We start from the raw sequence: 15,402 nt of genomic DNA, 5'->3' as shown, positions 1-15,402 counted from the left end.
TCACTCAAGCATTCCATTTAATTAGATAGCCTTCAGAGAGGGAATGATACTGTGTCCCCATTTCTGGCTCAAATCACTGGAACCTGAATAGGAGTTGGAAATAAAGAAAATAAACAGAAAAAAACCCTGCAGTCAGATGACAGACAGTACCATTTCCTTAACTATACCCTAACTGATTTGTCTTGATCTCAACATAAAATGGAGATAACTAACCAACTAACCTTTTCCAGGATTGAAAGGATTAAAGATAATATATATAGAAATAAATATATATGTATTGAAATGTCTAAAGAAATATTCACCAAAATATTAACAGTGGTTATTTTTTGGCCAGCAGATTCAGGAGAATTTTCTTTATGCTTATCTGAATTTTCTAATTTTCATACAGTTAATAACTATTGTATAAATGATGCATGTAATAAGTCACTTGGCACAGTGCTGGCACACACACTAGCTCAAAAAATGGTGGGTATCATCGTTAATATAAAACAATAAAGCAAGATATCTTCCACCCTTTCTTCTTGTTTCTGGATGCCTCCCTATAGAGGAAAAGTCACGAAGTAAAGTGGATTCCACACAAAGTCCACAGCAGACTTTCTACTCCGGAGCCCAAGGAAAGGTCACAGCTTAGAGGAATGGGTCTTTATATGTTTACAACTTAGTGTTGGGAAAAGATGCCTAGCCATGGGAAAGCTCAGTTAATGTGATGATTTAGCAAAGCAAATCAAAATGAAGTTTGTCCTGGTCTACGATAAATTAATACATAAAATACCACCTACCCTCCTAGCTAATGTGAATTATGAGGTTGCCTTGAAGAACAAATACTTCCCAATAGAATCCAATAAAGCTATTAAGATTTGGATTTTTTTATGTGTTAATGCTTATACAGGACAGGAACCTAGCTCAACTTTATTGTCGTCCTATTGTCTAAACTTATATTGTTATTGAAGGATCTTAACTAAAAATATACCACAGACTTCAAGACTTGAAAAGAAAGACCTTGGAAAAACCACCACAAAGAGTTGTTTAACCACAATTATTATTATTATAATTGCAGGGTATCACAGATAAATTTATATTTACTGTAGAAGAAACTCTGCACATTTTCAAGAATGCTTTGAATTCAGCTAAATCTGGTGACAAAATGTTGTTACCCAAAATGAGTGTCAATATTCTTTTGATCTCAACTACAGAGTCAAGTAATCTCCTCGGGAAAAGAGACCAAAGTTTAATGCTTATAAATAAATAATTCAGGGGATTTGGGCTTTGAAGAGTGGACTCTTGTGTTGTCTTGACTAGTGCTTCTGGATTTTTAATAAGACTCTCCCATTCTCTACCTTCTTTTTATGTTTGATATACAATCTAATGCTTGGGAACATTTTTAAAAACTTTGATAGTTTTGTAAATCTGAAAATCACACTTCATTTTAACTGATTTCTTAGGGAACAAAAAATATTCTATCCAGATTTAAGCACAACAGTAAAAATGAGCTATTAACAGTCTTTATCGCCACAATATTGGACTTTGCATATTATTTAAAAATTATGTATCTTCCAAAAAGAATGGCACCTTTATTGCCCCCAAAAGAAAAGATGTTAAACATCTAGATTTTCAGACATTACAAAAAATGAGGCACAGGAGCTAAAATTCTAATTCAGCTAAAAAAAGTATGTAGATAATTTGCTGAGCTTATATCAACATGTTCATATTCTGGATCTGATTGAATACAGTTCTGTGTAAGCAGTAGAGTTAATATTGTCTCCTCCTGATTAATACAAAATTTTAAAAATTAAAAAAATAAAGCCATTTATTAACTAGACTAAAAATGAGAGGTGGGGTGGGAAGGAAAGCAGGAGTTGAGGACACAAGTGTCTAGGATAACTTTCAGTGACTTTTCTGACAGTTCTTTAAAAACGGAATTTCTTCTCTACTTTGTGTTGCCTGAGAACCACTATGGTTTTGTAGAGTCTGTAACAGCAATTACATTTAATCACCCACAAGTACATTTGTGTTAAGCCTATAAATACTATGTTAGCAATACTAAACTATCTCCATTGGCTTATTTGTAAAAAGAAAAATATATTATATATTTATATTTTTATAAAGTTAATACTGAGGGCAGAGGAAAGGGAACGAGAAGCAGTGTATAGTCAGTTTCTCTGGACGTAGTAACCAAACTGGGCTCTTGCTCAAGCCACCTGGTCAAGCAGTGTCTGAGGAAGAGTCATAGGAGGCAGAGACAATGAAATTGCCACTGTTGGAGTGCCCAGCCACTGACTGAGCGGCCTGCTGGCTCAGATTGTTACAGATAAGCACCAGCTGGTTGCTCTGGGCCTCAGACAAGGTGCTGCAGCTTTGATACACACTGAAGTTGGTTTTCCTGCCAGGGATGTTACCCTTCTCACACATGGTCTTCACCATCTTGGCCAGCTTGTTCTTGCCGAGGGCTTGACAGTTGTACCAATGCAGAGCTGCCAAGTTCACGACTGGCTTGATGGACAGGTAGAAAGGAGCATCCTCGTAGCGCATGGCAGGAGGCCGCCGCTGGGCATACTCCTTATAGTCCTGTACGGGGCAGGTCTGTGGGGCGTGCTGGGTGGCATACACACGAGAGTCCGTGCCACCTCTCTTGGTTTTGGCATTTAGGTCACCGGTGTCTTGACCCATCCACTCTAAGTACTCCAGCCCTGTTTCTGTTACCCGGAGCCGGATATCACCCCACTTCAAGGTAGATCCATGAAAACCTGTGCAGTGCCCAAAAGCTTTTGTGTTGTTGAGCCAGACAAGGTTGAGAAGACCCTCGGGATTATAGCGGCTTAGTAGTCCCCTTTTCCGCAGAATGAGTTCATCAGCAAAGGTGAGTTTCATGGACTTGTGTGGCTTATTTCCTTTTCCTTTGCAGCGGAGTTCAATCTGCTTCTGTTTCAGGGCCTCCTGGGAGCGCTTGAATTCCTTATCCCTGGTGATACTGTAGCCATACCTGTGTTCTTTTAGGTACCGTTCAAGTCCACACTGGTAATTGGCCAAGCTGTTGGGTTCATATTCAGACCCATCCTTCTGCCTGGCATCCACAAAGAAAGAGGCCAGGTAGGCATCCAACTCCTTGCAAGGGATGACATAAATCTCTCTTGTTTCAGAGGGATACTTGGAGATGAGGAACTCTCGGAAATTGCGGAGCGCGGTCTGCGTGCTCCGGATGGTTTTCTCATTCTGCTCCCTGCTGAGCTCAGCTGCTCTTTCATCCTGGTCTGCAACAAATTGGGGAGGGGAGGGATAGAGAGGGTGTTGATGAGTTCAGACAATGCATTTTCTACTCTGAAATAAAGTTTCCTCTTATAATGAAAAGGGAAAGAAGGAATCCATTTCATAGAGATCACTCAAAATGTTATTATTTACATACCTGCTGCATTATAATAGCCAACTTCAGTTTCACAAGTGATGTGCTAGACAAGAGTATGGCCTATTACAATCAAAATGAGCTTCTCGTGTCACTGACATGCAAGTTTTGTGCATGAAGGTTTGTGGGAAGAGTGAGATCAGAGCCAGCCTCTGTTTTAGGAGGAACGTTGAGACAGAAATGTGCTATTCACCCTACTGCAGTGTGCAAGGGCCCCATTAAAGCTGACACACTCATTTTGAATCACTTCATTTGTGAAACCAGAGGTTTTACTGGTTCCATTTTACTGAACTAAAATATTCAAATTTGTTACTTAGCACATCACTAGAAATCTATATTTAAAAGTTACTAAACAGATCATTTGTAGTAGTTTATTCAACACTCTGGCAATTTAGGTAAATACAGTTTATAAATATTCTGTATGCAATTGCGGGGCAGTTTGTAATAAGTGATAAAAATATTTAGTATTTTGTAAAGTAATGAGGATAAAACTTCACAGGTATAAAGACAGGACAGTGAAACTTGAATCAGGCTACTATAATCCAGATGTAAGGAAAGGGGTATATCTCTTGGACAAATCATTTTATTAGTTCATTAGTTACACTCTTCCACCAAGGACTAGGGTTGCCTCTTTCCATTATGGATCACCCACGATTAAGTAATGTTGCTGTAGACTAGCAGTTCTCACACTTTAGTGTACTTGTGAATTACTCAGGATGCTTGATCAATATCCGATCCTCGGTGGCAGGAATCCATGCTCAGGATGAGGTTTGAGAGAAACTACTTTTTTACTCAGTTGTTTTTTTTTATATTAAGTTCAATGATATCATTTAAATTGTTTCCTTTCAGTAATATGTAATTTAAATTTGGATTCTTAACATTAACAATAAAAACATTTTGTCAAAATTCACCACTGTTATGTCAGACATGGGTGTAACTCAAAAAGAGAAATTCTAAAAATGAAAGTACACAATAGAAAACTGGGCTATCCAATTGTTGAGAGGCAAGCGTCAAGCTCAACTTAAAACAACATAAAAATGTAATTTCTGATTCTACAGTATGTAAAATAGTTTGTTTATCCTGATTATCTTCTTTAGGAAAATTTTAATTTGTAAGGTTGCTCAGTGGAAGTCTTTGTAATAACCATATATATCTAATAAACTGAATTTTATTCATAAAATACACTTTTTGTATTACTATACACATTTATGAATGAGAATGTTATTTTTAAATGACAGCTCTAATGTACAATTGCCAAAATCCTCACAAGTTTATAAAATGAAATGAACTAAAAATCACTAAACTAGCTAATTAGATATTTTTATAGGCACATTTTTGAAAGATCATCTTTCTAAAATTCAATATACAAAAGTATATTTTATGCCTCTTTAGACTTTTTTGATTATGTCATTTTCTTCCCATTAAAACTGTTTATATATCAACAATAAAGATGTGTATCTTTCCATCAAAAAGAAGGAAGGCACACTTTGCATGTAACCTTTTACCAGGCTGGCTTCCTTGGCTGTTTACATGTAAAGCCAAGGGGCTGACACATCTGTTCATTTTGACTAATTGTTTAAATATCTACCATAGTGGACTTCAAACTCCAAAGACTTTCTTAGAAATAAACATTCATAGACAACTTCAGGGAAAAAACTTCTAGTTTCTCAAGTTTCACACAGAATCTTTTATAAAACTTATTTGTCTGAGATGAAGACTGAGTTTGCACATGCTGCCATCCCAAATCTACTATGGTATATACTCTGGGGTGTAAAAGACTTTGAGGAGGCAAACAAAATTTATAAATCGATGATTAAATCCATAGCATGTCTTGTCCTTCTTTGTTCTTACACATATTCTGATGTAGGTGAAATCTGCCATCAGAAGGAGGATATTTGGGCCTGAGTTGGGGTGAATTTAGGACTTCTGAGGGGGTTATAGGTTAGTGAAGTTGGTTCTTTTCACTAGAAATAGAATATTCTGCAGGACTATCAGAATGTTCAAGACAGAGGCTTAAAACTATTCAGTTCTTTCAGATTCAGCATGCTTTTGTTCATAAGATGCTTAACTATTATCAAGTACATGAAATATTAATTCTACTTACAGTCAATCCACATCTTCACTTCATAAAATACTCAGTATTTCCTACCTCCTTTTTTAAAAGATAAACTGTTGGAAACCTTTGGGTGTCCATTTAAGTATCAGTGAATGCTATCATTTTTTTCAAAGTTCTTTCAAGGGGTATGTGAATAAAAGAGTTTAAGTCTGTTGAACTTAATTACACCTCCTTAGTCAGTATACTGTAAGAGGAACTGGTGAAGAAGAATGGAAGGGTCTGGAGTCACTCATCTGCAAATTTCCTGGGTAAGGCAGCCAGTTCTTTCACATCTGCATCTCCTCCATTCACATTTGGAGAGCCTGCTAACACTCTTACAGCTGACCAACACGTTAGCACTGCTTCAACAACCTCAGCCCAGTTTTGTTTCAAGCCTTTCTCCTCTTTCTACTCAGTCTCAATCTTAGTTAAGAGCCATTATATCTATAGAAAAATAGAACTAAAAAATCCTTTTCCTAAGAGCCTGGAATGTGCCACAAAAGGAGGCAGAAGAGTAGAGGAAACCCTCATTCATTTTGCATGAATAGGTGGAAGTAAATGGCTTCAAATTCAAGTAATCGTTTTTTAGCTAATTACACAATCAAATAAGACCAGGGAAGATTGATAACAAAATATAAAACTGTTACATTTATCTTGCTTTTATGTCTAGTTTTAGAAAAACTTCTGATCCACTTCCTTTCAAAAACTTTTTATTAGGTATAACAAACATACAATAAAGTAGACCAGTCATTAAATGCATGTAATTAATTTTCACAAACTAAATCCAGTATCCAGATCAAGAAAAAGAACACCACTAGCATCCCCGGAGTCTTTCTCCTGGCCCCTTCTTCCAGTTGTTCCCTCCCATCAAGAGTAACAGCTATCCCTCCCATCAAGAGAAACATAATACAATTGTCTGGTCTATTATTATTACTAGTATCAATGGAATCTAAGAGGATGGACTCTTGTGCTTGGCTTCTTTATTTCAACATTTTGTTTGTGAGTTTCATCCATTTTGTTTTGTAGCTGTAGATAATTTACCCTCATTATTTTGTAACATTCCATTGTGTGACTATATCACAATTTATGTTTCCATTCTATTGGGCATTTGGGTAGTTTTCAGTTCAGGGTTATTTCCAATGAAATTGTTATGAACATTCTATGAAATGATCATGTTGGGTGTTTACTTAGAAGTGGAATTATTGGGCCAGAGGAAATCATAGGTTTCAGTAGCTTTAACAGATACTGACAAACAATTTTCCAAAGTGCTTGTCTTGTACCAATTTACTTTCACAAACAGGAGTATATGAGAGTTCAGTTTGCTCCATATCTTCAGCAACACTAAGTAGTTTTTTCTTTTTTTTTTTTTTTAGCCATTCTGCTGGGTGTGGGGTGGTACTGCACTGTAGTTTTAATTTTCATTTCCCTGATGACTAAAGAAGTCGAACACCTCTTTATATACTTATTGGCCATTTGAATATTCTCTCTGTGAAGTACCTGTTCAAGTCATTTTTCTGTTGGATTGTCTGCCCTTTTCTTACAGTTTGTAGAAGGTTTTAACATATTGTTTGAGTCTTTGTCAGTAATACATATTGCAAATATCTTCTTCCAATCTGTGGCTTGCCTTTTCACTTTCCTAATGGTGTTTTTAATAAATAAGAGTTCTTAATCCTAGTATCGCCCAATTATCAATTTTTTTCCTTTATTGGTTCATGCTTTTTGCATTTTGCTTAAGAAATCTTGCTTATCCCAAAGTAATGGAAGATCTATTTCTTCCAAGAGCTTTACAGTTTTATTTTTCACATTTCAGTCTGCCATCCACTAGAACATCTACCTGTATGTCCTGAGATAAAAATTATGATTAACTTTTTTCAGTATGGCCCACAATCCATTTAATTTTAATAAATTAATAAACTTTCAATAGGCAATACAGCATATAATTCAGTATCTGAAAGTTACACATGGGTATAGAATGAAAGTAAGTCACCCTCCCACCCCATCTCCTTGCTGCCACATTTCCCTCTGCATGATGACCAATACTGCCAATTTATGGGGTATAATTTTTGATTTTTCTATGCACATGCACTTACTTTTTGCCCCGCAAAAAGGGGGATGGAATATACTATACATTCTATTCTACACTCTTTTTACCATTACAATGTATTACAATGTAGCTCCATATCATCATATACATAGTTGCCCCTATCTATAGCTGTATTTATAATGGATATACCATAATACATTTATCTAACCCCTAATTCTCTACTGATAGACATTTGCATTATTTCCATCCTTTTGCTGTTACAAACAATGCTGCAGTGTACATGACATCTTGTATACATGACATCTCCCATATATGGGCATGTATAGACACAGAAGTAATTTCCAAAGTGGAATTGCTCTATTGCTGTTGCCCTGTATGTATAAATGTAATAATTATTACTTCCATGATAAGGTATAAGAGTGATGGTTTAATCATACCTTCTTAGACATAATGTATTATCCATCTTTTTAATCTTTGCTTATTTAATTGGTAAAATATACTGTTGTGGTTTTATTTATTTTGCATTTATGATAAATGAGATTTACTATTTTTTTCAAATACTTATTAGCTCCCTATATTTTCTCATTTTCTTTCTGTGAATTCTTCTGGCCTCTGTCCATTTTCTTTCTTTATATTGATTTAGGAGCTACAGATACATTTAGGAATTTTTCATTTATATTTAATCTTAATATTATGTTCACACTATTTAGCCTAATCATTTTTATCTTTAGCCCTTTGTGATATATATGATGTCTGTGTATAAATATATAATTCTTTTTAGGTTACCTTTGGTATTTGTGACTGTTACACATTTATGGGATTGAATTTATCTCTCTGTTAAATGCTTTTTATATTTTGTGGTATACTTAGAGATGTTTTCCCCATTCTGAAATCATAAAACAATTCTATGTTTTCTTCTAAAACATTTTTATTTCAATTTCCATTTTCATTTTATTTCATTAAAATTTCATTTTTACTCTTTAGATATTTAAATTAAATATTTAATTATCTAATTTATTTTGTGTAAAAAGGTAGGCATCAAATTGACATTTTTCTAGATAGTCATCCTGCTGTTAATAATAGTGGTGACTGTGGCTCATTATTGACATAACTTGACCTTTAAAATTATTTTTTTCACTGTAAATTCCTATATTTGCTGTACTGTGTCATTATTTATTAGAAGTCTATCATGTCTTTTAAACTACAAGCATTTTTATTAGAATTAGTTTGGTTGGTTAGTGATCTGATTACAAAGTTGTATAAGCTTTGAGTAGTCTGCCCCAAAAACTCTGTCATTTCTCAGTGTGTCATTTGCAAAATGGTTTTCAGAAATGCATGTATTCTTTGATGACAGTAACACGTGAACAGGGTATCACCGGGTTTCAGACTGTGATCCATTTTTAGGGTCAACGCTGAGTTTATCTCATTTCTTTGTTTTAATATTAGTTGTGTTACTTTGCACACTAACATTAATGCATAGACTTTTTCCCAGTTTTACTGAGAAATAATTGACATATATCATTGTGTAAGTTTATACATTAGAGCATAATGGTTTGAATTACATGTATTGTGAAATAATTACAATAGGTTTAGTTAAAATCCATCATCTCATATAGATACAATAAAAAGAAAAGAAAAAAATTTCTCCTCATGGTGAGGACTTTTAGGATATACTCTCTCAACAACTTTCTCATTTCTATTTGTTTCATTTAATCTTAGTTCTTGTGATCATAATATATGTCAGGCTCTCTGTTTTTCTGTTGTATCTGGGCTTTTGCTCAGCTCCTCTTTCTCTTGGCTGAACCCTCTTTCTTGTGTTGGCTTCAACCCCAAGCAGGGTAACAACAGCCAGAGACTGAAAAGGGACCATCGATTCCAGTAATCTCCCTTTAGGCATAAAAAGACCTCTTTCAGTTTATGTTCTCTTGCTAATTTTTCTAGTGGTTATCATTACTTTGATAACTTTGTGTATCTATTTTTATACAACTTAAATTGATACCTCATTACAAGCAATGCCAAAATTATACCATATACTTATATTTCTCCAACTAATCATTTTCAATTTTATTATTTTTCTAGGTCCTTATGCTTACTATCTTTTATTTTACTGTTTGGTTTAGTTCTTCTAGTATTACCTTTATACCTTCAAGTATCTGAATATCCTATTACTTGAATTGTTAGCTTTAAGTAATATCTTTTGAATCTTGGTTTACACAGTTTCCCACATTCTCTCTCCTGTGCTCTCCCAACTTTTCAAAAATTATACATTTCTGGGGCGCCTGGGTGGCTCATTTGGTTAAGGGTTTGCCTTCGGCTCAGGTCATGATCTCAGGGTCTTGGGATTGAGCCCCACGATCAGCAGGGAGACTGCTTCTCCCTCTCCCTCTGTCCCTCCCCTTGCTTACACTCTCAGACAAATAAAAAAAATCTTAAAAATTATACATTTCCACATGGTTGTGGCTTGTGATAATATAAATATTTATAAAATAATTTATAATATTCTGTTTTTAATTGTAATTTCCACATTCTGGTCTCAGTCTTGCAATTATTAAATAGATAAAATCAATGCTTACCATCAGTGTTTTACCATTCTCCTCTCAGCTAAAGTTTGTCCTCCAATAGCTTATTCAAGAAAGTATTTATGAAAACCATTTTTTCCTGAGGTCTTGAATTTTTGAGTATGTCTTTAAGCTTTTTATTGTCTTTATAAATGAACAGTGTGACTAGGTGCAAGACTCTCCACTCATACTCCCCACCCCTCCCACACACCCTAGACAATAACAGCATTGCTCAAATATCTTCTAGAATTCAATGCTGGTGTAGGAAAGTCAATGGTCAGCCCAGTCTTTCTCCCTTATAGGTCTCTTGATTGTTCTTAAGGCAGGGGCCTAGACAGCTAAATGATTATTTCTTTATCTGTGAAGGGCAGTAAGGTTCCTAGGCTATGTATCTCAGTGTTGATCATTGTGTACCCATCTTTTTTCTGGTATACGGTGTGATCTTTCAAGCCATAAATTCAAGTATATCTTCACTGGTTTATCATACTGGCAGACCACCTCCACAAAGATGGCAAGTGTGTATGTGTTTCTTGCCTCAGTCCTGCCTCCTCTGTTATTCTCTGGTGTCAAACTGGGCCCAGCAAAGCTCTCAAGACCAACCCAGCAGCCCCTGTTCCAGTTCTTCAAAACTGACTGTTAATTTTACTGCTCAGCATGTACCATCCTCAGTGGAAAACTGAGTTCTTACACCTCCATCTGATATCTACAGTCACATGTCTTTGGTGTCATATCCAAATCCCCAACAGATTACTGCATCCAGCAGACTTTCTTTATACACTGTGGTTGTAGCAGAAGACTTCTAGTTTAATTTAAGAGAAAGTTTGTTTCTGTTTCTTTCTTATTTTTAAGTGATTTTAAAGAGAAGCCAGAATTCAGATCCAGTTCTTTGCATATGAATGAGATTGCGGCAACTTTTAGTCCCTAACCTGGTGCCTTGTACTTAACAGGGATCCCATAAATGTTCATTGAATGCTTTCTCATCACATGAAATCTACTCTATGAAGAAGAGTTACATTCCTCAAGATTTTGTCATTCATCAAAAATTCAGTACCCAATTTCATTAAATTTTGTTTGAATGTATGTGGTAAGGAATATAACTTGGATTCTAAGTAGTTCTATTGTTTATCTAATGCTGATGATAAAATTGTTTCAAAACAAACAAAAGATATTCTATAAAGATCACTTTCAATTTTCTTGAGAAGTATGTATATCATTCAGCAAACCGAATGAGTCACTGTTATTGATGAAAAAAAATACATGCATTGAGATGAGCAAAATGGTCTTATATATAGGTACTTGTGATTAAGTAACAACTTTTAAAAATTGAATGTGGATAAAATCCCAAAGGCCTTGAAAACTGAATGGAGAAGACAAGGTAGCAGCCAAAAATACAGAAGTACAAATTATTGCTTTCTAACAGAGCAGGTATTTAACAATTAGAAATACAGTTTTGCTTATGGTGAATGAGTAGGCATCAGAATCATGTCCCCATGGCTCCCATGAACCTAACACAGGTGTTAGCCTAATCATTGTATGTGCCCAGACCTAAAATATAACTTTGGCTCTGTTCCCACAAACCTGCTCTTCCACCTAGTCAGTGCCTCCACCACCTACCCATTTGCCCAAGCTTGAAACCCGAGCACCACACCTGACACCGTGCTCCCGTTCCTCTGCAGCAAATCCATCAATCCCTGCTGAGCCACCTCACTCATTCAAGCACACTTAATGAGTGAATGACACACATTAGGAATTAAGTAGGCTGATTCTACAGTATAACGAAACAGTCTGAGTATAATGGAACAGTCCTTGCTTTTGTGGAATTTACCACAGAGTGAGTGAAGATAACACAACTACGAAAATCTTGGACAAACTGACACAAATACTATGAAGAGAACTAACAGAGTATTGTGAGAAAGAATAAGTGACCTACTTAAGGATGGACGTTCTAGGAAGGACTCTTTAAGAAGGCCTTTTAGTTGAGACCTAAAAATGAGAAGCCAGTCAGGTAGACTGTAGGAGGAGGAAAAGCAGAGGGAACCGCACATGAGAAGTTCTTACAATGGAAACTAAGTTTGAAAAACTGAAAGAATATCAGTGTGCTTGGAGCAATCAAAAGGGAGAGTGGTACGAGGGGCGGTCTGAAAGCCCACCGGGCTCAGATCACACCAGGCCTCGCAGGCCGTATTAATAACGTTGTATTTTATCCTAAGAAAACTACTTAGTCAGAAAACTACGTGGTCAGGTTCGCATTGCTCTCTTTATGACATAAACCTATCTATAGGTTTGTAGACCTATCTCTTCCCATGCTAAGAACGTCTTCAATAAACTTTGCCTTGTATAAGTAAGGTTAAGTTCACATCTGAATGACCTGGTGCAAAACATTCCCAGACAGTGAAATGATGCATAAACTACCTCTATGGAAGAAGCCAGAGAAAACAAGAGACTATGCAAGTCAACCACTACCTCAACCTTCCCCCTCTACCCACCCCCCAAAAGAAGGAAAGGTATTAGAGTTTGTAAAAATTGTGGGATAGAGCTAATAGACGTGAGCTCATCCTTCTGAGATCTTAGAGGTGATAAGTGGATTATGCTTCCGTTACCCTGCCCTATTTATTTCATTCCATCTCACATCTCTCTGTTAGGTTGTGACCTCCTTGAGGAGAAAGGAATGCTTAGAGACAGTCTTAGGAAAAATCTTTCTTTAAAAAAAGGATTTTATTTTTAAGTAATCTCTACACCCAACGTGGGGCTTAAACCTACAATCCCAAGATCAGGTGTTACATGCTCCACCGACTGAGACAGCCAGGTGCCCCAGTCTTAGTAAAATTTTTAAGCAACAGCTTATCTATACTTATTTATATAGTCTCTATGTCCCATTAATTACATTTTTCATGTATTCATCATCTATGAATCCTGAGTATCCAGCATATGTTCCAGCACTCCAGAGCTACCCAAAGTATGAAGACTGAATGGAATATATGAACTGTTAAAATAATTTTATTTATTTATTTAAATATTTTATTTTTAAGTAATCTCCACACCCACCATGGGGTTTGAACTCACAACCCCGATATCAAGAGTCACATGCTCCACTGACTGAGCCAGCCAGGTGCCCCCAAAAGAATTTTAAATCTACAAATCCTATACATGTATCTCTAAGACTAAACATCTCAAGCTTTGACCTGAGAATGACAGGAAAGGGAGAACTTCTGGACATGTGTGGCTTTCAAAAATGCATTTTTAAAAATGTCTGCCTTTCCTCCAGCTTTTAATTTGTATTAGCTCCCTTCTACCCATACCGTATCCTGCCGGACTACTATTTTAGGGGGTCCTTGATGTAACTAGTATGCATCACTAGTATGGCTGTGGTTTAAGTATGAAGGGGGAATGAACTCTTCAGGTAGAAGGTCTGAACGACCCTGGTTCTTTGAACGAATTGTGACTTATGTCTTGCCTATACCATACTCAAGAGCCATAACACAGGTCACTTAAACCTACTCTCCAAAGGAAAAGTCATACCATAAAACCTAGTACAGTGAAATGGGTCTTCTACAAATACAGCCAAGAGATGGAAAAGTTTTAGGTTACTGTTTTCCAAGAGATCTGTGACCTGGAACAGGGCCATAGGGAGAGCCTCAGCAATGGCACAGGAACTCTTACCAAGAGCCTGAGTAAAGTTTTTACACACACAGCTTTTCTGTACTTATTTACATAGTCTTCATGCCCCATTAATCCAATTATTTCCTCCCTTGTTAGGAGATGGCATGGAAAAACACATAATTAGTGCAGTATCTTGTGTTCTCATTTAATTTGAGGAGATTTATGTTCAGTTTAAATTCAGATCCATTTCCTTCTACTGCTGCAGAACTCAATTTAACAAAAAATAAGCTTAGCTATCACATTCCTTTTGTGATTTTATTAAAGCAATACATCTGAAGCAATAAGAAACATTGCTTGATATTTAACTTGTTATTTTTATATGAATATTTTGTCTTTTCACTTGATAGAGAAATGATGTCCAAATTCTTTCAATGAACGATAAGTCCACCAGTTTATTAAATAAGAATGCATTTTTAAGTTTGAAAAGTAAAAAAGAAAAAAGAAATTTGGTGAGTAGATTTATATTTATGAGACTGCAGCTGGGATTAATATTTTAATCTACATTTGTGAGTACCCACCCTGCCTCCTAGCATTTCAAGAAGTCCTGTGGGGTGTAGTCAAAGGCAAGTCCCTGATGGTTATGTAGATTACATACATCATAGCCAGAAGAGATGACTAACACACATAAAATTAATTAAAATGACCATACATGGCACTATGCAATTAGGCGCTGTGTTTGTGGCATGACCTCTAGGTCCTATAGGAATTCAGAAACAAAAGAGAGAGGAGTCAAATAGAGCTTGAGATGTGTTGGAGCTCTGTTCCATGGGGGAATGGGTACCATTTTGTAAAGAAGAACAGTAGGGTAAAGCGTAAAGCGTTCCAGGAAGAAATTGCATGTGCAAAGGAAATGAGATGGGAGGGAGTCTGGCTTCTGGTCATGAGGATTATAAAACACTGATCCTGGTCTGGAGGTGGGAGAAGGGTTGGAAGCGCCACATGGAGCATTTTATATAGTAATTATAAATATATACACCAGGAGAGGAAACTGAATATGCTAAGTGCAAAGAACCTCCCAATGCCAAACTTTGAAGAAACAGCTTTTTAAAAATAAATCAACAACCCATTTCTCTACTTCTGACATTCTTTATTCCCCTTATGCTGTTATTTTATTCTGTACACCTGTCACCATCTGACATACCACATATTTGATACCTTGCTTAGCATCTGTCTCTCCCTGTGAGCTGTGAGCTCTGTAAGAGCCAGGACTTTGCTACTCTACTCAGAGTCTGGAAAAGCACTTGAGAAGTAGTAGCATTCAATAAACATTTGTTGACTGAATTAACACCAAAGCTAAAAGGAAAGTTATGAGATAACAGTGTGTGTAATTACATAATCACTTTAGACCAACCATACTGACTGTATTTAAAAACAAAAGTCAATGGCATAAAATTAAATTTGGCGGCTCACAATCAGAATCTCTTAGTCACCTCTCCTTCATTAAGCCTCTTTAGAGAGTCTGTTGTGGTTGGGGCAGGTGATATGAACATCTATAGTAACTTTATGAAATGACTTATAAGGCCACTGGAAGCTTTTCCAGGGCTAATTCCTTAGGATAAAAGGACAGATCACACAAGGGGTGGGAGTGGGGGGCTGGCTGGCTCAGATGGTAGAGCATGTGACTCTCGATCTCTGAGTCTCAGGGTTG

The 15,402-nt window shown here is 36.3% G+C and overlaps 1 protein-coding gene across 1 annotated transcript in view; it reads right to left on the bottom strand.

Moving 5' to 3' along the window:
* The window catches only part of KIAA1958 (KIAA1958 ortholog), a 147,201-nt gene that overhangs the window by 34,739 nt on the left and 97,060 nt on the right, over positions 1-15,402 (bottom strand). The window contains exon 3 of the mRNA XM_028107872.2: positions 3,165-3,248. Within this exon, the coding sequence (XP_027963673.1) occupies positions 3,165-3,248 (84 nt within the window). The remainder of the gene's footprint in view (positions 1-3,164; positions 3,249-15,402) is intronic.

This window comes from Eumetopias jubatus, unplaced genomic scaffold (assembly GCF_037043125.1).
Source record: "Eumetopias jubatus isolate StellerSeaLion01/CBP00866 unplaced genomic scaffold, mEumJub1_p1.0 scaffold_15, whole genome shotgun sequence".
Lineage (NCBI taxonomy): Eukaryota > Metazoa > Chordata > Mammalia > Carnivora > Otariidae > Eumetopias > Eumetopias jubatus.
Note: the sequence above shows the minus strand (reverse complement) of the source record. Positions and strands in the feature narration are given on the sequence as shown.